The sequence below is a fragment of the Ursus maritimus genome, unplaced genomic scaffold (assembly GCF_017311325.1).
Source record: "Ursus maritimus isolate PB19 unplaced genomic scaffold, ASM1731132v1 scaffold_34, whole genome shotgun sequence".
NCBI classification, from domain to species: domain Eukaryota; kingdom Metazoa; phylum Chordata; class Mammalia; order Carnivora; family Ursidae; genus Ursus; species Ursus maritimus.
In genome coordinates, this window is record NW_024426008.1 from 24838320 (window position 1) to 24859711 (window position 21392).

At 36.9% G+C, this 21392-nt stretch overlaps 1 protein-coding gene across 1 annotated transcript in view; it reads right to left on the reverse strand.

The window, feature by feature from the left end:
* Positions 1-938: 938 nt before the first annotated feature.
* LOC121100132 (serine/threonine-protein kinase MRCK alpha-like) overlaps positions 939-21392 on the reverse strand; it is a 48006-nt gene continuing 27552 nt past the window's right edge. The window contains 5 exon segments of the mRNA XM_040620318.1: positions 939-1109; positions 11982-12121; positions 12791-12927; positions 14090-14195; positions 16496-16579. Of these exon segments, the coding sequence (XP_040476252.1) occupies positions 1010-1109; positions 11982-12121; positions 12791-12927; positions 14090-14195; positions 16496-16579 (567 nt within the window). The 3' untranslated portion in view covers positions 939-1009.

Below are 21392 nucleotides of genomic sequence, written 5' to 3' on the forward strand. Positions count from 1 at the left end.
TTGGGTAGAGTCTACATAGATTTCTATCCCTGGACTGAGGAACTAGGATACCCTTGTGCAGCCTTTGTTAAATACAAGAGTCATGGGTTGACTGTAACCACCTGGGTCACGAGGGGACTGCAGTCCTTTGCTTTCTCTGTCACTTTATAGATAGAGAATCACTTCCAAAATCACTTTAATTTTTTATATGAATTTTAAAGAGCGGAGTGTTTATTTTTTAAGAGATTGCAGGGGTGCGTGGGTGGCACTATTGGTTGAATGTGCAACTCTTAGTTTTGGCTTAGGTCATGATCTCGGGGTTGTGAGATGGAGACCTAAGTCAGGCTCCATGCTCAGCACAGAGTCTGTTTGTGTTTCTCTCTCCCTCTCCCTCTGCCCCTACCCCCTGTGCAGGCACTTTCTCTCTCTCCCTTTAAAATAAATAAATCTTTTTTTTAAAAGATTGCTAAAGTACATTCATCCTTGATTTTTTGTTTTGTAATCTTGGTTTGAATTGGAAGTGACTTCAGAAGGTTGCCTCAAAGGAAACAATTTTACAAAGTGCTTCTAGTTTCAGAAGCCGCACACTCAGGTCCACGATGATAACCTTGAAGGAGGGCGTCTCACTTTGTCATTGTTTTTCCCCTATTGTTCGTACTCCCAATACCACTCTGCTGTGTAAGCCTCTGTTCTCAGCTATAGACCTGGTATCTGTCCTTTTACCTTATTGTGTGGGATGAACGGACCTCCTCAGGAACATCTGCATTTTAAGGCTTAGATTTAACTGTAGGATGAAAAGACCGTGGCTCATGTAGAAAGCTCTTTACATTATCCCCAAATAGAAATAGGGGGGTAGAATTATTGTGGCAAGTGGGAGGTGGGAAGGGGGACATGATCCCCCAGCACTTCTGAAATCTCAACCTCCAGTGACCTTCAGCAGCACAAAGGGCGTTGACCCTCTATCGACAGCCGAGAATGGGCTGAAGCAAACTGTACCATCAGAGATCCAGTGGCAGCACGCATGCTTACTTTAAACATACGGGGCATTTCCTTTCTCCGTGCAGGAATAAAATCGGACGGCCAGACGGAACTGACAGAAAATGCTCCATCCCTGAAGGAAAAGCAAGACACTGAAAGTGAGTAGAATCACCTAAAAGTGAGTAAAACAATATATAAACATAATCATCAATTTCAATTTCATTGATTTTGGACCCTCTTTTTTGTAGTGACTGACAGCAGTCACAATATTGTATCAGCAGTGCTCAGCCAGCAGCATATTAGAAAACCCAAGCAGGGGAGCCTGGGTGGCTCAGATGGCTGAGTTTGGTTTGGTTTAGGTTTTGATCTCAGGGTTGTGGGATCGAGCCTCATGGCAGGGTCCCCTCTCAGTGGGGAGTCTGATTCTCCTCTCCCCCTCCCTTTGTCTTTCTCTCACTCATGCACTCTCTCCCTCTCTCAAATAAATTAATTAATTAAAAAAAAAAAAGGAAGAAAGAAAGAAAACCCAAGTAAACTCTAGGCTGACCCCAATTCAGACAGTCCTCACGGACTGGAATAGAGCACCTGACTGACTCCAAAGCCACTGCCTAGAATAAGGGCCTTGTGCCCTCAGATCAGCTGATCTGACAGATTTTTTTTAATGTTACTAATTTATACTTGACATATAACTGCATATATTTATAAAGTGAACAATTAAAAAAGTTTTGATTATGTATACACCTATGAAACCATCACCACAAAACGTCCATGATGAACATGTCCATCCCCTGAAAAAGTTGCCTGGGACTGCTTTGTAATCCCTCCCCAGTCAGTCGCTCATCTGCTCCCTGGCACTTCAGATTAATTTGAATTTTCTGGCATTTTATATAAGTGGAGACATACAATATGTATTTTTTTCTGCCTGGCTGCTTTTTCTCAGCATAATTATCTTGAGATTCATTCATGTTGCACGATGAATACTAAATTTCTTCTTATTGGTGAGCAATATTCCATTGTATGGCTATGCCACAACGTACCCATTCACCCAATAATGACATTTGGGTCCTTTCAAGTTTGGCTATTTTGAATAAAGCTGTTATGAATATTCATGTGTATCTTTCATGGACATAGGATTTCTCTTGGGGAAATACCTGGGAGTATTTCCGGGTATTCCAGTCTCTCATGATATCATAGGTGTGCATTTAACTTTTCAAGGAACTGCCAAACTTTTCCAAAGCAGTTACTCGATCTACAAAGCAGTGTAAGAATGTTCTAGGTCCTCACATCTTCCCAACACTGGAAATGGTCAGTCTTTTCAATTTTAGCCTTTCTTACGGACGTGTGGTGGCATCACATGGTGGTTTTATTAGAGTTTCCCTAATAATGAAGGATGTCGAGCATCTGTTCGTGTGCTTACTTGCCATATGGGTATCATCTTTGTTGAAGTATTGTTTCAAATTTTTGCCCATTTTTAAAAAATTGAGCTATTTATTCTCTTATTATTGAGTTTTAAGAATTCTTTCCACATTTTGGATATAAGTCCTTGTCAGGAGTTTGATTTCCCCCACTCTGCAGCTTGCTATTTCTCTTAACAGTGTACTTCAAGGAGCTGAAATTTTAAATTTTGACATAGTCCAGTTTATCAGTTTTTTTTCTTGTACGTGTTGTGCTTTGGTGTTATATCTAAAAATTCTTTGTCTTATCCAAGATCAGAAAGGTTTTCTCCTATGTCTACTTCTGGGTACTTTATAGTTTTAGGTCTTACATTTGGTTCTATGATCTATTTTGAGTTAATTTTTGTATATGTTAAAAAGTATGGATCAAAGTTGGGGTTTTTTTTTGCATACAAATATCTAAAATTCCAGTATCATTTGTTGATAGCCTTTACAAATTGTAGAAAATATTATATACAGTTGATCCTTGAACAATGTAGGGGTTAGGGGCACTGACCATCCCCATGCAGTCAGAAATCTATGTATAACTTTTAACTCCCCAAAAACTTAATTGCTAGTAGCCTAGTGTTGATTGGAAGTCTTACTGATAACATAAACAAGTAGATTAACATATATTCTGTATTATATATATATAAAATATACATATATTTTATATATAACACATATTCTAAATTCTTATAATAAAATAAGCTAGAGAAAAGAAAATGTTATTCAAATCATAAGGAAAAGCAAATACATTTACAGTACAGTATGCTGTACTGTATTTATCAAAAAAAATTTGCATGTTAAGTGGACCCGCGCGGTACAAACCTGTGTTCTGGGATCAACTGTCCATTAATAGAATAGAAAATCCAGAAATACATACACAAATCTATTACGTATATATATGTAACTATATTTTTGTATATTTGCAAATATATTTTGTATGTATATTATAAATGTTTTATACATGCATGTATTTGTGTATGTATTTCTGGATTTCTTCTTTTTTTCAAAGTTGTTTTGAAACTCTTTGCATTTCTACCTCTTTGCATTTCCCTATGAATTTTAGAATTAACTTGTCAATTTCTAAAAAAATGAAAAAACCTGCTGGAATTTTGATTAAGGTTGTGTTGAAAATATAGATCAGTTTTGGGAACACTCACATTTTAAAAATACTGACTTTTCCAATGCATGAACACAGTCACTCTCCATTTATTTAGGTCTTTGTTAATTTTTTTTTTTTAAAGATTTTATTTATTTATTCAACAGAGATAGAGACAGCCAGCGAGAGAAGGACACAGCAGGGGGAGTGGGAGATGAAGAAGCAGGCTCATAGCGGAGGAGCCTGATGTGGGGCTCGATCCCATAACGCTGGGATCACGCCCTGAGCCGAAGGCAGACGCTTAACCGCTGTGCCACCCAGGCACCCCTAGGTCTTTGTTAATTTTTTTAATCAATATTTTATAGTTTCAGTGTACAAGTCTTACACATCTTTTGTCAGATTGATTCCTAACTTTTAATACGCTTCGATGCTATTGCAAATGGTACTGCTTATTTAATTTCAATTTCTGATTAGTTGTCGTTAGTATAAAGAAGTACAGTCCATTTTTATATATTGGTCATGTATCATGCAAACTGGCTAAATTCATATATTAGTTCTAATAACTTTTTTATAAATGGCTTTGGATTTTCTTCATAGATGTTCATTTTGTCTATGAATAACTTTGCTTCCTTTTTTCCAACCTGGATGTATTTTATTTCTTTTTCTTCCCTGGCTAGGATTCCCAGTACAATGTTAAATAAATCAGGGTGGTGAGAGTAAACATCCTTGTCTTGCTTCTGATCTTAGAAAGTATTGAGTCTTTTGCCACTAACTGTAATGTTAACAAGATTTTCATAGATGCCCTTATCAGGATGAGGAAGCTCCCTTCTAAGAGTTCATCAAGAATAAATGTGATTTTGTCAAATGCGTTTACTGTATCTGTTGGAATGCTCTTTTTTTTCTTATGTTAACATAGTAAATTGATTTTGGAATATTAATCCAACCTTCCTGAGTTATACTTGTTCATAATGCAATATAATTTTTACTTAACATTGGATTTGATTTACTAACATTTTGTAAAGACTTTTTGCAACTAAGTTTACAAAGAATATTGGTTTGTGCTTTTTTAAATATTTTATTTTATCTCATTTTATTTCATCATGGTAAGTGTACTCTTGAATCCCCATCTCCTATTTCCCCCTTCCTCCCACCCACCTCCCCTCTGGTAACCATCAGTTTGTTCCCTATAGTTAGGGTCTTTTTCTTGATTTCTCTCTCTCTCTCTTCCTTTGCTCATTTGTTTCTTAAATTCCACATATAAGTGAGATCATATGGATTTGTCTTTCTCTGACTGACTTGTTTTGCTTCACGTTATACTCTCTAGCTCTATCCATGTTGTTGCAAATGGCAAGATTTCATTCTTTTTTATAGCCGGATAATATTCCTCTGTGTGTGTGTGTGTGTGTGTGTGTGTGTGTGTGTACCACATCTTCTTTATCCATTCATCTGTCAGTGGACACTTGGGCTGCTTTCCTGGTTGAGCTATTGTAAATAATGTGGCAATAAACATAGGGATGCATGTATTCCTTTGAATAAAGTGTTTTGGGGTAAATACCCAGTAGTGCGATCACTGGATTGTAGGGTAGTTCTATTTTTAACTTTCTGAGGAACCTTCATACTTTTTTCCACAGTGACTGTGCCAGTTTGCATTCCCACCAACAATGTAAGATGGTTCCTTTTTCTCCACATCCTTGACAACACTTGTGGTTTCTTGTGTTTTTTATTTTAGCCATTCTGACAGGTGGGAGGTGATGTCTCATTGTAGTTTTGATTTGCATTTCCCTGATGACGAATGATGTTGAGCACCTTTTCATATGTCTGTTTGCCGTCTGGATGTTTTCTTGGAGAAATGTCTGTTCATGTCTTCGGTCCATTTTTAAATTGAATTATTTGATTTTGGGGCATTGAATTGTATTAGTTCTTTATATGTTTTGGATACTAACCATTTATCAGATGTGCCATTTGCAAATATCTTCTATACAGTAGGTTGCCTTTTAATTTTGTTGATTGTTGCTTTTGTCACGCAGAAACTTTTTTTTTATGTAGTCCCAACAGTTTATTTTTGCTTTTATTTCCCTTGCCTCAGGAGACATATCTAAAAAAGAGTTACTTCAGCTGATGTCAGAGAAATTCTTGCCTCTGCTCTCTTCAAGGATTTTTATGGCTTCAGGTCTCACATTGAGGTATTTAACCCATTTTGAGTTTATTTTTGCAGATGGTGAGAGAAAGTGGCCCAGCTTCATTCTTTTGCACGTGGCTATCCAGTTTTCCCAACACCGTTTGTTGAAGAGACTGTCTTTTTCCTGTTGTATATTCTTTCCTCCCTTGTCAAAGTTTAATTGGCCATATAATTACGGGTTTATTTCTGGATTTTCTGTTCTATTCTGTTGATCTGTGTGCCTATTTTTATGCCAGTACCATGCTGTTTTAATTACTACTGTTTTGTAATATAACTTGAAATCTGGAATTTTGATACTTTCAGTTTTTTCTTTTTCAAGATTGCTTTGGCTATTCGAGGCCTTCTGTGGTTCCATAAAAATTGTAGGATTGTTTGTTCTCCTTCTGTGAAAGATGCTACTGGTATTTTGATAGGGATTGCATTAAATCTGTAGATTGCTTTGGGTACTATAGGCATTTTAACAATATTTGTTCTTCAATCCAAAAGCATGGAATATGCTCCCATTTCTTTGCATTGTCTTGAATTTCTTTCTTTTAGTGTTTTCTAAGGGTATTGGTCTTTTACTTCTTTGGGTAAGTTTATTCCTAGATATTTTCTTGTCTTTGGTGCAATTGTAAATGGGATTATTTTTTTAATTTCACTTTCTACCGCTTCATTATTAGTATATAGGAATGCAACAGATCTCTATACATTGATTTTGTGTCCTGTGACTTTACCAAATTCATTTATCAACTCTACCAGTTTTTTGGTGGAGTGTTTAGGGCTTTCTATATATAGTGTCATGTCTTGTGCAAATAGCAAGGGTTTCACTTCTTCCTTACTAGTTTGGATACCTTTTATTTCTTTATGTTGTCTAATTGCTGTGGCTAGGACTTCCAGTACTGTGTGGAATAAAAGTGGTGAGAGTGGACATTCTTGTCTTGTTCCTGACCTTAGGGGAGAAGCTCTCAGTTTTTCATCATTGAGTATGATGTTGGTTGTGCGTTTTCCATATAAGGCCTTTATTATGTTGAGCTTTATTCCCTCTAGACCTACTTTGCAGAACGTTTTTTATCATGAATGGACATTGTACTTTGTCAAATGCTTTTTCTGTATCTATTGAAATCATCATATGGTTTTTACCCTATCAGTGATGTGACATATCATGTTGATTGTTTTGTGACTATTGAACCACCATTGTGTCCCAGAAATTAATCCTACTTGATGTGTGCTGTATGATTTTTTAATGTATTATTGGATTTGGTTTGCTAATATTTCGTTGAAGAATTTTTCATCTATATTCATGAGAGATACTGGCCTGTAATTCTCTTTTTTAGTGGTGTCTTTATCTGGTTTTGGTATCACAGTGATACTGGCCTCATAGAATGAATTTGGCAGTTTTCCTTCCCCTTGTCTGTTTTGGAATAGTTTGAGAAGAAAGGTTTGTACTTTTCTTGTCTGACTTTGGTATCAAGGTAATGCAGGTCCCATAGAATGAGTTAGGAACCTGCTCTTCAATTTCCTGGAAAATTTTATGTAGAATTGGTATTGTGTCAAAAATGAAAAAAAAAAAAAAACCTCAGTGAAACTGTTTGGACTTGGAATTTTCTTTCTGGGATAATGTTTAATTAAAAATCAATTACTTAGTAGCTACAGAGTTATTCATTTATCTCAAGGTTTCCAGTCTGGCTGGTTGGAATACACACTCTTCTCTCTAATCCTTCAGGTGGTTCTTTCACTGGCCTCTGGTAGTTTCCTCACATGCGTATGCTGATCAGTAATCTGCTGACTCCTTGAATGAGATCTTATGTAGATCCCTGGAGATTTCTCTGTCTCTTTCTCGGCTCCCTGTCTTCAACTCTAGGAATCTACCTGGCTCTGCCTGGAATTCCGCTTCCTGTGTTATTTCCCAGAAACTCTCACAAGGCAGTAACTTGAGGCAAATATAGAGATCACCTCATTTGTTTCCACTTTTTAGGGGTCACTGCCTTTTATTATCTGATGTCTAGCACCTTAAATCACTTTCTTGGTTGTTTCAGAGAGAAGGTTAAATATGGTCCCTGTTACTCCATTTAAAGAAAAAAAAAGTTATTTTTAGTAATCTCTCCACCCAGTATGGGGCTCAAACTCACAACCCTGAGATTGAGTCACATGCTCTTCTGACTGAGCCAGTCCCGCACTCTGAGCCTGTTACTCCATTTTGGTTGAAAGTAGAAGTCTGTTTGATCCGGCTCACTTGGTAATTTTCTACTTCTTCAACATCTAAAACTAAGTTATGTCTTTCACCCAATATGATCATTCTCCATTATAACTTTACTGCTGTCACCCTTTCTTATTCTTCATCACTTAAAACCTTGGCACCATCTATTATTATTACTCTTTTCTTCATTTTCCTTTCTCTATGAGATCACCTTAGTAGTATTTCTTGTACCTATCTCTTCTTTTGTAATTCCTGGAGCCATCACATTAGTGCAGGCACTCATTCAGTCTGAAGAATGGATGATTGCAAGCTGGACTGGACTCCAGCATTGCTTTCATTTCCCATCCCCCACACCAAACACACACACACACTCTCTCTCTATCGCTATCTTATAAAAAAAAAAAATCTACTGCCAGACTAATCTTTTAAAGTCATCTTCAAGATAATCTGATTTCCTGTGCCAGTTATTCAAGGTACTATCAAATTTCTGACAAGGGTGACATTAACTAGTGTGAAGGATATAGTACAGAGTTTTTGAGTAAGGAATCAAAATAAGACAGGATGAATATGGAGACCCAAATAATCTGTGATAGAACTTTTAGGCAGAGCATGTCATCATGGTGCAGGTGATACCAGGAGCTCCAGGAAATGATGGGATCACTTTGAGTGTGTGCAGATGGGGAAGAGTAAAAGGCCAAGGACAGATACGCAGATACAATAAGAGGAATGTGTAAAGGGGCTTTAAAGATTCAGAACAGGCAGGGGGGAGGAGAGAACATATTATTGCATTTCTTTCAATAAGATATACTTGCTACAGGTTCACTGATTCAGTATTTTTTAATAATAAATACTTAAAGAGACATCTGCAAAAATGGCAGAGTAAGGATCTCTGAAGATTCTCTCCTTCATAAAAAAAAAAAAAAAGATTGAAAAAACTGGTAAAATTCATCAGAATCAACTGTTTCAGAACTCTATAAATTAACCAAAGTTTGTGGCAATCTGAGGAGGATTTATTAAAACAAAACAAAACAAAAAAACGCTAAATCTTGGTAGGAATCATGAGCTTTGTGGTAATTTAACTTGCCCTAGTTGCATACTCCATTTTCCAGCTCCTTAGTAGCCTTGAAAAATGGCATCCTGCATTTACAGTGCATCCTAGAAGCCAGTGGATACGGGGGGGTGAGGTTGCAGAAAAGAGGAGGAGGTATGAGAAAGAAACTGGTGTATTTGACTTAACCCAGAGCTCTCCAAGCTTGAAAAATCTATCCTCAGGGGGCACTTAAAGAAAACAACTACATGGAAGCATCTTAACTACACAGCTGCCTAGGCAGTGTTTAACAAAGCAGAGATTTTTTTTTTTTTTTAACAAAAAAGAGATTAATCAAAAATCTTAAAAAGATGAGGTAGGAAGTGAGATGTCCATAGGGTCTTTGAAAAGCTTGGGCACATTGCTAGGAATCTAGCTGTCGATGCACATGTACAGGCTATGAGCATCCCTGGGGCTGTGCTATACTCAGGGAACACCTAAGAAGGCCTTACATTCTCACTTCCTGCTGACTTGGATGTATAGATTAATGTTTACATCAAATTTAGGAAGTTTTCAGCCATTATTTCTTCCATTACTCTTGAGGACTTGTACAAGTACAAAGTAAAGGCTAAGACAATGTGGTCAGCTGCCTGGCTGAGTACTGAAGGAGTGCCCCAATTTGCACACAAAGCCCTTCCACAAAGACTGGGAGATATACTGGATCCCATGCTTAAAAAAATCTCTGCACAATCATTAGCTGACCACTAAGCTACCAAAGTAGAGACTTCAGTGACTACACAAGACAAAGAATAAAGACTTTACAGATTAATTCAGAAAAGTCTCCAAAGAAACAAACAACAATTACAAGTAACAACAACAACAAATCCTGGAGAGGGGGTGGAATTTGATTACCAGAGTTGCCAAGTTCATTATCTGAAATGTCCAGTTTTTAAGAAAAATTTATAAGACATGCAAAGAAACACAAAAGCATGACCAATACACAGGAAAAATGCAGCCAGTAAAAACTGTTCCCCAGGAAACCCAGACATTGAATTTATTAGACAACGATTTAAATCAGCTATTTTAAATATGCTTGAAGACCTAAAGGAAGCCATGGCTAAAGAACTAAAGGAAACTTTAGGAATGATGTCTCGCCAAATAGAAAATATCAATAAGGAATTCAGAATTGTAAAAAAGAAAAAAGAACCAAATAGAAATTCTGAAGTTGAAGAGTAAAATAACTGAAATGAAAAATTCACTAATTGGGCTCAAAAACAGATTTGAGTAGGCAGAAGACAAAATCACTGAACTTGAAGATAGGTCAATTAATATTATCCAATCTAAGAAAAAGAAAAAAGAATGAAGAAAAACGAACAGAGCCTCACAGACCTGCAGGACACCATAAATAATGCTAAGATATACATCGTGGGAATCCCAAAGTAAGAGAAGAGACAAAAGGGGACAAAGGAAAAATTGGATGAAGATCTCAACTCAATAACCTAACTTTTTCACCTTAGTAAACTAGAAAAAGAAGAGCAAACTAAACCCAGAATAAGCAAAAGGAAGGAAATAACAAAGAATAGAGTGAAAATTAAACAATAATAAACATAATATAGAAAAATAAGAGAAAATCAAGAAAAGCAGAAGTCGGTTCTTTAAAGGATTAACAAAATTGGCAAGCCTTTAGCTAAACCAAGAAAAAAATGAAAGAAGGTTCAAATTACTAAAATCAGAAATGAGAGAGGGAACATAACTAACTGACCTTTCAGAAAAAAAGAAGCATAAGGGAATACTATGAACAATCACATGCCCAAAAAATTAGAAAATCTAAAAGAATAGAAAAATCCCTAGAAAACGCAAAGTATTGAAGCTAACTCAGGAAGATACAGACATCTGAATGGATTTTTAACAAGCAGAGATTGAGATAGTAATCAGAAAACTTCCCATAAATAAAAGTTCAAGACCAGATGGCTTCATTAGTGAATTCTACCAAACATATTTAATACCAGTCCTTCACAAACTCTTCCAAAAATTAAGAGGGAAAAGAGTACTTTCTAACTCATTCTGAGGCCATTGTTACTCTCACCAAAACCAGGCAAAAATATCTAATAAAAGAAAACTATAGACCAGTATTCTATATTAATACAGATGGAAAAATCCTTAATAAATTCCAGCAAATCCAATCCAGCAGCATGTAAAAAGGGTATTCCTTATTTTCCCACATCATAACCAAGTGGGACTTATCCCAGGAATGTAAGCTAGGTTCTATATTTAAAAAATCAATCAATGTAATACACCATGTTAATAAAGGGGGGGGGGAACCATATGATCCCCTCAATAGACACAGCAAAAGCATTTATCAAAATCCAACACCCTTTCCCGATAAAAACACTTAAACTAGAAATGGAAGGGAATTTCCTCAACCTGAAAAAGAGCATAAGCCATAAAAAGTAATGAAATATGGATACAGGCGACATGGAGGAAGCTTGGAAACAGTATGCTCAGTGAAGGAAGCTAATGGCAAGCCTCACATATGATTCCATTTATATGAAATAACCAGAGTGGGTAAATCCATAGAGACAGAAACAGGTTCGTGGCTGCCAGGGGCTTGGGGCAAGGGAGAAGGTAGAATGACTGCTAATGCAGATATGGTTTCTTTTTGGCATGACAAAAATGTTCTAAAATTAGACTGTGGTGATGGTTGTACAACCTTGTGAACATATTAAAAACCAGTGAATTGCACACTTTAAAATGGTGACATTTATGGTGTGTGAATTACATCTCACTACGAAGAGTGTCTGGTTTTGAGATGATATTTCTTCTCTTGCCGGACACACACGCGCACACACACACATACACAAGAAGATAACTTTTGAGTAAAAAACTCTTAAAATATCACACTGAATTATAATCCATGCCTTAGGGATGGTGATGCAAACTTAGGCAAAAAACTTCTACTTTGACATTTACATGGCAATGGAGAAAATTAGGAACTTTAACATAAAGTTAAATTTTAATGACAACACTATTTAAAGAAAATATCAGAAGCTATTTTTATTCCCATTTTTTTTAATAAAAAAATTCTCTCTTTCAAAGCTTACCTCATGTCAATCACTTGACTCACGACAACATTGGGTTTTGAGTCTTTTTCTTCATCCATATTATACAGGAAGAGCTTGAAGTCACACACTATAGCCAGTGCCCTCTGCCATCCTTTCTTCACCCCTGCTTTCTTTGGGATCTTCAGTTTTGATTTAAAAAACAAGAATAACAACAAAAACAATCTGAGCTGAAACATCAAATACTATCCAATTATTACATATAAAATTAAAATAATAAACATGTTATAAATCTCTCACTTTTCTTATTAAAGATGTGGAACAGAACTGTGTATAACATACTTGAAATTTTAAAAAAACAAGGAAATTCCCGTGAAGACTGAATATCTCGGGAGAAAATATGATTGACACCATTTCGATTAACACTAGCAATTTATTCAAATGACTTCTTTGTCTCTAGTAACAATAAATTCAAATTTGGTAACACCATGCCTGAAATTCAACTCAGATTTTAAATATTTCTCAAAAAGGTTATTTTACTTTTAGTCTCAAAATCTGTCATTGCTGACTGGAATTCAAAGTTCCATCATTAGTTTTCAACATTTGTTCATCACAGGGTAAGGCTTGAACAGAAAACTTTGCAACATTTCAAAATATCCTACCGGGGACAGCTAAATTTGTTCTCAAACTATCTTCTCAAGGTGGAACAAGTACGTTCATTTGCATATAATTTGTATTGTATAATCTGTTATATCCTTTTTTTTTTTTTTTTTTACAAATGTGCTCATGGAATGCGAGCTGATTAATAAACTTATCAAGAGTTCATCTAAACCCCAAATAATGACACTTACCCAGACATGGCCTTCATAGGCTGTTCCCATGCCTTCCTGTGCGTCTGGACAGAGGGCACCTTTCTTCTGTTGAGAAGGCACTGGACAAGCTCTTGGAGCTTTTTCTACACAGGTGGTGTGACATGAGAACCCACATGCTTTTTGAAGGGAATAAAGAGACATCATACCAATAGATGCATAATACCAGGCTCAGCGGAGACCCAGCCGCACTGAAGGCAGGAGACACTCCTGAGTACTCAGCTCAAAGCCTGCTCCGAGGCCCTGGAAGGATATGCCAAGTGCCTAATTCCCCGTTTTAAATCCTGTTTTGTTTCATGCACTAGGTTGCGTTTGTGGTTAAGGTGGATTCAGCCGTGGCAGTGCTGAGGGCAGGAAAGTTGTCCTGCTCAGTGTGGTGTCCTGGAGTGAGCACTGGACAGGACTGGCTAAGGGAACCCACGGGCAGAGTCTGTTCCCTAGATGTTTTCCTCATTCCTTGTCTGAGGGCACAGTGATCCACTGTTTGATATTTCCAGAAGCACATTGCTCCCTTAAAATAATATTTACCGCAATAAATTAAATGAGTCGGATAAAGCCATTACAGCTCACGCCAGCATTCCGTTTCCCTGCCGCACTAGCTAGAGAATTTCGTCCTCATGCTGTGCCAGTGCTACAGAGAACAAAGATCTAAATACGTGTTCTCAATAGACGCGGCCCTGCCTGCAGACCACACAGCAGGACTTCCAGGGACAGCATTCACGGGCTGAAAAGGCTGGAGTCACGCAGTGCCAGGGTCCCCCCCAAACATTCCCAATGGCCATGGGTCCAGTCTTTCCAATATGAAACAGACTCAGAGATTTTTAGCAAAGGGATCGCTTTACTGCCACGCTTCTGCAATTCGAAGACAACAAAATTTTTGCTTAATAACGTATTGCAATGGACTGAATGTGTCCCCCCAAAATTCGTATGTTGACATCGTACCCCTCAATGTGGTGGTATTAGGAGGTGCTGAGGAACTGAGGGTGGAGCCCTCACGAATGGGATGAATGCTCTTGTGAGAGAGGTGCCCAAAAGTTCCCTGACCCCTTCGCCCTAGGAGGGTACAAGCAGACGTCAGCAGTCTGCCCCCCTGAAGGGAGCTCTCACCAGAACCGGACCACGCTGGCACCCTCATCTCGGACTTCTGGCCTGTGAGCAATACACTGTCGGTTTATAAGCCACGCGGGGTGTGTGTTTGCCGCGGCAGCCCCTGCGGACTAGGGCGCGCGAGTATAGAGATGCCGGCCCCGGCCCCCCGTACCTCTCTTCCCCGGGTCTTACCGTCACAGGCACAGCCTTGTCTTATCAAACCCACCATCAGAGACGTGCACTGGTGACACTTGGTGGGGGCAGTGAAGGACGTGAGGAAAAACCGGTGGCTCTTGCTCTGCAAGACAGAGAGACCAACCAAGCACTGAAGGCGACATAATGGTGAAGAGGTGATTCTGGTCACAGATCCTTGCCCCAAATATCATTTTATGTACCAAGAAAAGCAGCTTCCCCACTTTCTCACCAGAATGGAAGATTGTTGTCCCTTCATTACTTCATAATTAGGAAATGTTGAGCAAGAGATCCCCCCAAAACTACCAAGAATAGGAAGAGGAGGAGGAGGAGAGTTATTTCATTGGTGATCACATATTCATTAATACAGTTTGGAACCAAATAAATCAAGCCTGGCTTTTATTTGGGCCAATATATCCTGAACCTTGCAAAGATGCTTTCTCGACTGACAGATCCTTCAAATGATTCCTTATCAGCCGGTGGAGTGAGAATTGCCTTTGTGTATATGTTTTATTGATAAAGGGTAAGCAAAAAATAACCCGGTTTTTATACCTTCTTTGGAAGGAAAGAATAATTTCAAAATTCCCTCTCTGGCAAATCGTGTGTTTTATTTTCTACTATCAATAAAAAAATAATCATGAATTGGAAGGTCCAGTGAAGCAGGCAGTGTCACTCTCTGGGACAGGGCATCCTGAAATTTCTAACTGAAGCCCCGACAAAGAAAGCTGCAAATGCTGGCACAGAATTGGCAACAAATCAGTCACCCACCGAGGATTATCCATTTCATGATCTTCAAGGGCCTCTTTGCCCTCAAAATTACTGTTATCATAAATTAGCAATATGTAAATCCTAACAAACTCTGGCTTCTCCAAACACTAGTCGGCAGCTTTGCTCTCCTTCTTTGTATATCTCTCTCCTCGTCGTAAGGTGGACAGTAGGGCAGAGTCTACAATCCCTGCCGTGGGCACTGTGTGTGGACGGGGCTCCCTGCTCCCTATTCAGGACTTCAGTTTGCCTGTTTACAGAGCTGTACATCACCCTCGCCTCCCACGGGACCTGATGCCTCCAATCCCTGAGTCCTTCTAGGCTTCTAAGGGACCGACTGTCTTGTGACTCTTCGGCAGGCCCTCCCCGTCACTGGGCGTGCAGATTTCTCAACTCCGGCTAATCTCACCCCGACTTTCATCTTCCAACTTTATGCCGACTTAATTGCCTGAACTTTTTTCTCCCTTTATTGGCTCTCATTAGAAAGCAGAGATGTATGCCTTCTTTAATATACTGTGATTAACCACAAGACCCCAGGGAAAAAAAGGGAGGAAAACAGGAAAGAAGAAAATAAAATACTTTTGATATTCTAATTGATATTGCCTCATAATACATTAATTTGGACAAAACGCTCGTGTTTATTTTATTCTTAGTTTTCTTTAACATACATTTTTGTTGATCTTGGCATATAAATATCTTCTATTTCTTTTCTAGGTGTTCATTATATAACAGAGATAACCCGTGTTACCTTAGATTTACCTTATGTTCAAATTACCTTGTTAATTTTAGTAGTTTATTTTTTTTTTAAACCAGAGTCTCTTAGGTGTTGTGGCAAACAATCATATCAATCTTATGAAAGACTTTTATATTCCGATGTTTATTCCAGTCATTTTTTTTTCATTTTTATTGTATTTCCTAGAAACTGCTGAATACTAATGGTGATATGGGGTAATTTGATACTGTTTCTGGTTTTAATTGAAAAGATTTAGTGTTTCATCATTTATGATAGTATTTGCTATCAGGTTTGGGAAAACAGGTTTATTGTATTTATGAATTTTCTTTTTATTGCTATTTGTTACAGCCTCTGGTTACTTATTGCTAATAAAGAGGAATGCTTTGAATATTTTGGTCATTTTTAATTATTTGTTAAACAGGCAGTACATTGATTCAAAAAACAAACACTTTTTCTCCTCCAAAATTACAAGACTTTCTAGTACATTTCTAGTACTTACGTGATTTCAGTTTTACATTTGAATTACGACTGAATTTAGAATTTATCTGGGAGTAAGTTATAAGATACAGGATGTGGATCCCTTGAGCGGATTTCAGGGCAAAGCTCAGTTAATTAGCTTACCATCATCTATAATTTCTAAATGAGACTTGACAGACACAGCAAAACCCATTTAATAGAAAAGACATTCCCCTGAAATTGTCACTAAATGTTTTACCCCTGTGTTGGCTGTATGCAAATCTTAAGAAGATTTTCATAGTTGAATTTTCTGTTGTGTTAATTTTTAAATTCGATTGGAGGTTTGATGAATGTAATGCAAAATATTTTGGTAAATGCCAAGACAGTAACAGCAAAACCAATTTATTCTCATTTTGACAGGACACCACTAAGCTTATAATTAAATCAAGTACCTTTGTTGGAAAGAGGGTACTACCATGATATTCCTTTCTCTGTATTGTTGGTGTGTGAACCGGTAGGTGAGCAGAATCCACAATCTGAATCAAGGAAATGAAAATAAACAAGGGCAGGTTACATATATCTCCAAAATTATAAGAATTAAATAATTCCTCAAGTGAGGCAAAAGAATTATACTTGTTAATAGACAAAAACATAGAAAAATTAAAATCCTTACAGTAGTGAAAAGATATTTTAAGTAATTTCGATATATCCTTCACTTTCTACAAACAATATATATATATATTTTGTACAATTTATTGCAAGTTGGCTATTTTAAAATAATATGTCATAGCATGTAGACTACATTAAAAGAATACTTATCATAAGTATATTTGAAAGGGACTTTTAATAAGTAGATATCTGATCAGAATCTTCAAAAGACTTTTGGAAATACCTGTTTTAGAAGTGTAAGTGGGGATTTTATGGCTGTACATATATAGAAATATATTAAAATCAATTACAGAGAGTTCAGCAAGATTTTGTGAATACTAACGATCTATCTAAAAATATTCTTAGGTAATCTAGATCACCTTTATGTAGTTAGGCTTCAACAACTATATAAAATTTTGCTGCCTATATGATATAAAACATTTCTTTCCTGGGAACTCATAGAAGATATTTCTTGAAATGGGAAGAACTGGATGCTTGTGGGTGTTACTGGGGAGTACAGCTTAGTTGTAAGGAAGATGTTAAAAGGTTAAGCAGAATATGTAAGTATACAGACTTGAAGGATGTCCCTCCTTTCAGGATGGCAGATACCATGGAGAAAACATACAAGTTTGGTAGTAAATGCAGGAGACTCAGGACATTTGCCAAAAATACTTTAAAAAGTTGATGATGTTTCACTATGCTAATTACTATGTATTGCATTAAATAGACTTTTTCATATGAATTTATAAAAACGAACATGATAAAGATTCCCTCTTAAAAATCTTAGATACATGTATCGATGAATTACCCTTGTTTTAGTTTTCTTTTGTTTAAAAAGAGACTGTCTTCAGTCTAAAGAAGAGATACCACATCATACCAGTTGATGCAAAAGCATTTGACAGATTCAACATCCATTCATGGTAAAACTCTCACCAGACTAAGAATAGGAAGGACTTCCTTAATCTGATAAAAGGCACCTAAAAAAAGCAAAAGCAAGCATTACCACTCAGGATGAAAAATCGAATGCTTTCACCTAAGAATGAAAATAAGGCAAGAGTGACTACTACCACCACTTTTATTCAACATCGAGCTGAAAATCCTAGCCAGTGTGCCAGGCAGAACTGGAAAAGATAGGTATACACGTTAGGAAGAAAACAAACTGTCCTATTTGCAGATGACATGATTGTATGAAAATTCCAAGGAATGTCAAAGGAAAAAAATCTTGAACTACTAAGTTTGGTAACATCATAATGACACGAGGTTAACACAAAATTAATCATATTTCTGTATAACACCAATAAATAATTGGAAACTGATTTTTTTTACTAAGACAATTTTTCAGAACAGTTTAAGATTCACAGAAAAATTGAGGGGAGAGTACAGAGATTTCCCACATATTCCCTGCCCCCTCACATGCATAGCTTCCCCAATTATCAGCATCCCCCACCAGAATTAGAATCAGTGGAATACTGACACATCATAATCATTCAAAATCTATGGTTTGCATTAGGGCTCACTCTTGGTGTTGTACATTCTGTTGATTTGGACAAATGTATAGGTATGTATCCACCAATATGGTATCATACAGACTATTTCCACAGCTGAAAATCCTCGTTCTTCACCTATTCATCCCTTTCCCCCAAACCATGAAACCACTGATCTTTTCACTATACCTGTGGTTTTGCCTTTTTCAAATGTCATATGGTTGGAATCGTACAGTATGTAGCCTTTTCAGATTAGCTCTTTTACTTCTTAATAATTTAAGGTCTCCTCATGTCTCTTCATGGCTTAATAATTCATTTCTTTTTAGTAGTGAGTAGTGTTCCATTGTCTGGACGTGCCATTTATCCATTCACCTGCTGAAGGACATCTTGATTGCTTTCAAGTTGTGGCATTTATGAATAAAGCTGCTATAAGCATCCATGTACATAATTCAATATGGAGATCAGTTTTTGTTTTATTTCGGTAAATATGAAGGAGTGCAGTTGCAGAATAGTATGGTAAGAGTATGTTAGATTTGTAAGAAACTGCCAGACTGTCTTCCAAAGTGGCTGTACCATTTTGCACTCTCAGTAGCAATGATGTGAGTTGCTGTTGCTGTACTGGCTTTTGGTGGTGTCAGTGTTCCAGATTTTGGCCATTCTGACAGTGTGTAGTGGTATCTCATTGTTTTAATTTGCACTTCTCTGATGATGAATGATAGGAAAAGTCTTTTCATATGCTTATTTGTAACCCATGTATCTTTGTTGAAGTACCTATTTAGGTCTTAGGCTCATTTTTAATTGAATTGTTTGGTTTTTTTATTGTTGAGTTTTAAGAGTTCCTTGTATATTTTGGATAGCAGTTTAAATTTGCCTTTTGCAAATATTTCCTCCCAATCCGTCGATTGTCTTTGCCTTCTCTTGACCTTGTCTTTTACAGAGGAGTTTTTAATTTTAATGGAGTCCAGCTTATCTTTTGGTATTGTATCTAAAAAGTCATTGCCAAACTCAAGGTCATTTAGATTTTCTCCTATGATATCTTCAATGAGTTTTATAGTTTTGTATTTGACATTTAGATCTGTGATCCATTTTGAGTTAATTTTTGTGAAGCGTGTGAGGTCTGTGTGGGTGTGTGCATGTCCTGTTGTTCTATTGCTGTTTGTTGAAAGAATGTCTCTGCTCCATTGCTTTGCTTTTGCTCTTTTGTCAGGGATCAGTTGATTATATTTATGTGGGTCTATTTCTGGGCTTTCTGTTCTGTCTTATTGATCTGTTTGTCTATTCTTCTACCAATACCACGCTGTCTTAATTATTGCAGCTTTATAGTAAGTGTTGACATGGGGTTGACATTGGGTAGCATCAGTCCTCCAACTTTGTTGTTCCCCTTCAATATTATGTTGGTTATTCTTGGTCTTTTGTCTCTCTGTATAAACTATAAAATCAATTTTTCAACATTGCCAGAATTTTGACTGGGATTGCATTGAATCTATAGGAAACTGATTTTTTAAGTACTAATGAAGTACTATTTATAGTACCTCTAAAATTTAAATATATATATAAATAAATAAATATATATATATTTATATATGTAAATAAGCCTAACAAAACATGCACAGGATCTGTTGACTGACAACTAGCAAGCACTGATGACAGAAATTAAAGCAGCCCTAAATACATGGAATGACATATCATGTTCATGAACTGGAAGATGCCATATAGTTAGTATATTAATTCTCATTAAAGTAATCTGTTCATTTAATGCAATACCAATCAAACTCCCAGAAGGAGTTTTTGTAGATATAGATGAGTAGATTCTAATTTTTATATGGAATCAAAGAAACTAGAATGCCAAAAGCGTTTTTTAAAAACTTGTAAAAAGTCTCAGTAATGAAATAGAAGATACAAAGAAGAACCAGTGGAATATGAGACTGTAAAAAAATGCAGTAATCACTATTAAAGATTCAATGGATGGCCCAATAAAAGAATGAAGAAGACAGATGAAAGAATTCATGAACTTGTAGAACAATGAAAATTACCCTATATGAACATCAGAGAGAAAATAGACAGGAAAATGGGACTATGACAAAAGATCTAACATCAGAGTCCCAGAAGGAGAGTATAAAGAGTGAGGCTGAGATAGTACTCAGAGAAATAATGTCTGAAAATTTCCTAAGTTTGGCTAAAGACATAGACAATAGATTCAAGAAGGGGACTGAATTCCGAATAGGATAAACCCAAAGAAATACATGCAAGACACAATGTAGTAAAACTTCTGGAAACTAAAGGCAAAAAATTACATTAAATTTAAAAATAATAATAATGAAAGCAGCCAGAGAGAAACAACATATTAAATTCACATTGCTAAATCAAAGAAGCTAATCTAAAAAAGCTGTATGATTCTAACTATATGACAGTGGAAAAAGCAAAACTATGAAGATAGTAGAAAGATCAGTGGTTTCCAGGATTGCAGGAGGAGGAAGGAAGGGAAGAGTAGGCGGAGCACAGGAATTGTTAAGACGGTGAAACTGCACTTTTCTGATACCATGGTGATAGATACATGTCATTACCCATTTGCCATTTATCCAGTTGTACCTTTGTAAAATGTATAATCCAAAATGTGAACCTTAACGATAGACTTCAGTTAATAATAATGGCCCACAACTGTAACAAATGTACCACACTAATGTAAGTTGTTAATAGTGGAAGAAACTGGGGCAGGGGGTTGCTGAGTAATGGTGAGACAGGTAAGTAAGAACTTGGTATTTGCCACTACATTTTTCTGTGAATGTAAAACCACCACCAAATAAAGTCCATTAATTTTTTCTAAAGATTTTATTTTTAAGAGGCGCCTGGGTGGCTCAGTCAGTTAAGCATCGCCTTCGGCTCAGGTCATGATCCCAGGGTCCCACATTGGGCTCCTTGCTCAGCGGGGAGCCTGCTTCTCTCTCTCCCTCTGCCCCTCCCCCTGCTTGTGCTCGCTCTCTCTCTCTCTGTCAAATAAATAAATAAAATATTTTTTAAAAAGATTTTATTTTTAAGTAATCTCTACACCCAGTGTGCGGCTTGAACCTGCAACCCTGAGATCAAGAGTTATATGCTCTAATGACTGTGCCAGCCAGGTGTCCCTAAAGCCCACTAATTTTTTAAGTGATTTTTAAATCAAAACATTCTCAAAAACTCTAAGAGAACTTGTCTGCAGTATACCTAGGATAGCTACAGT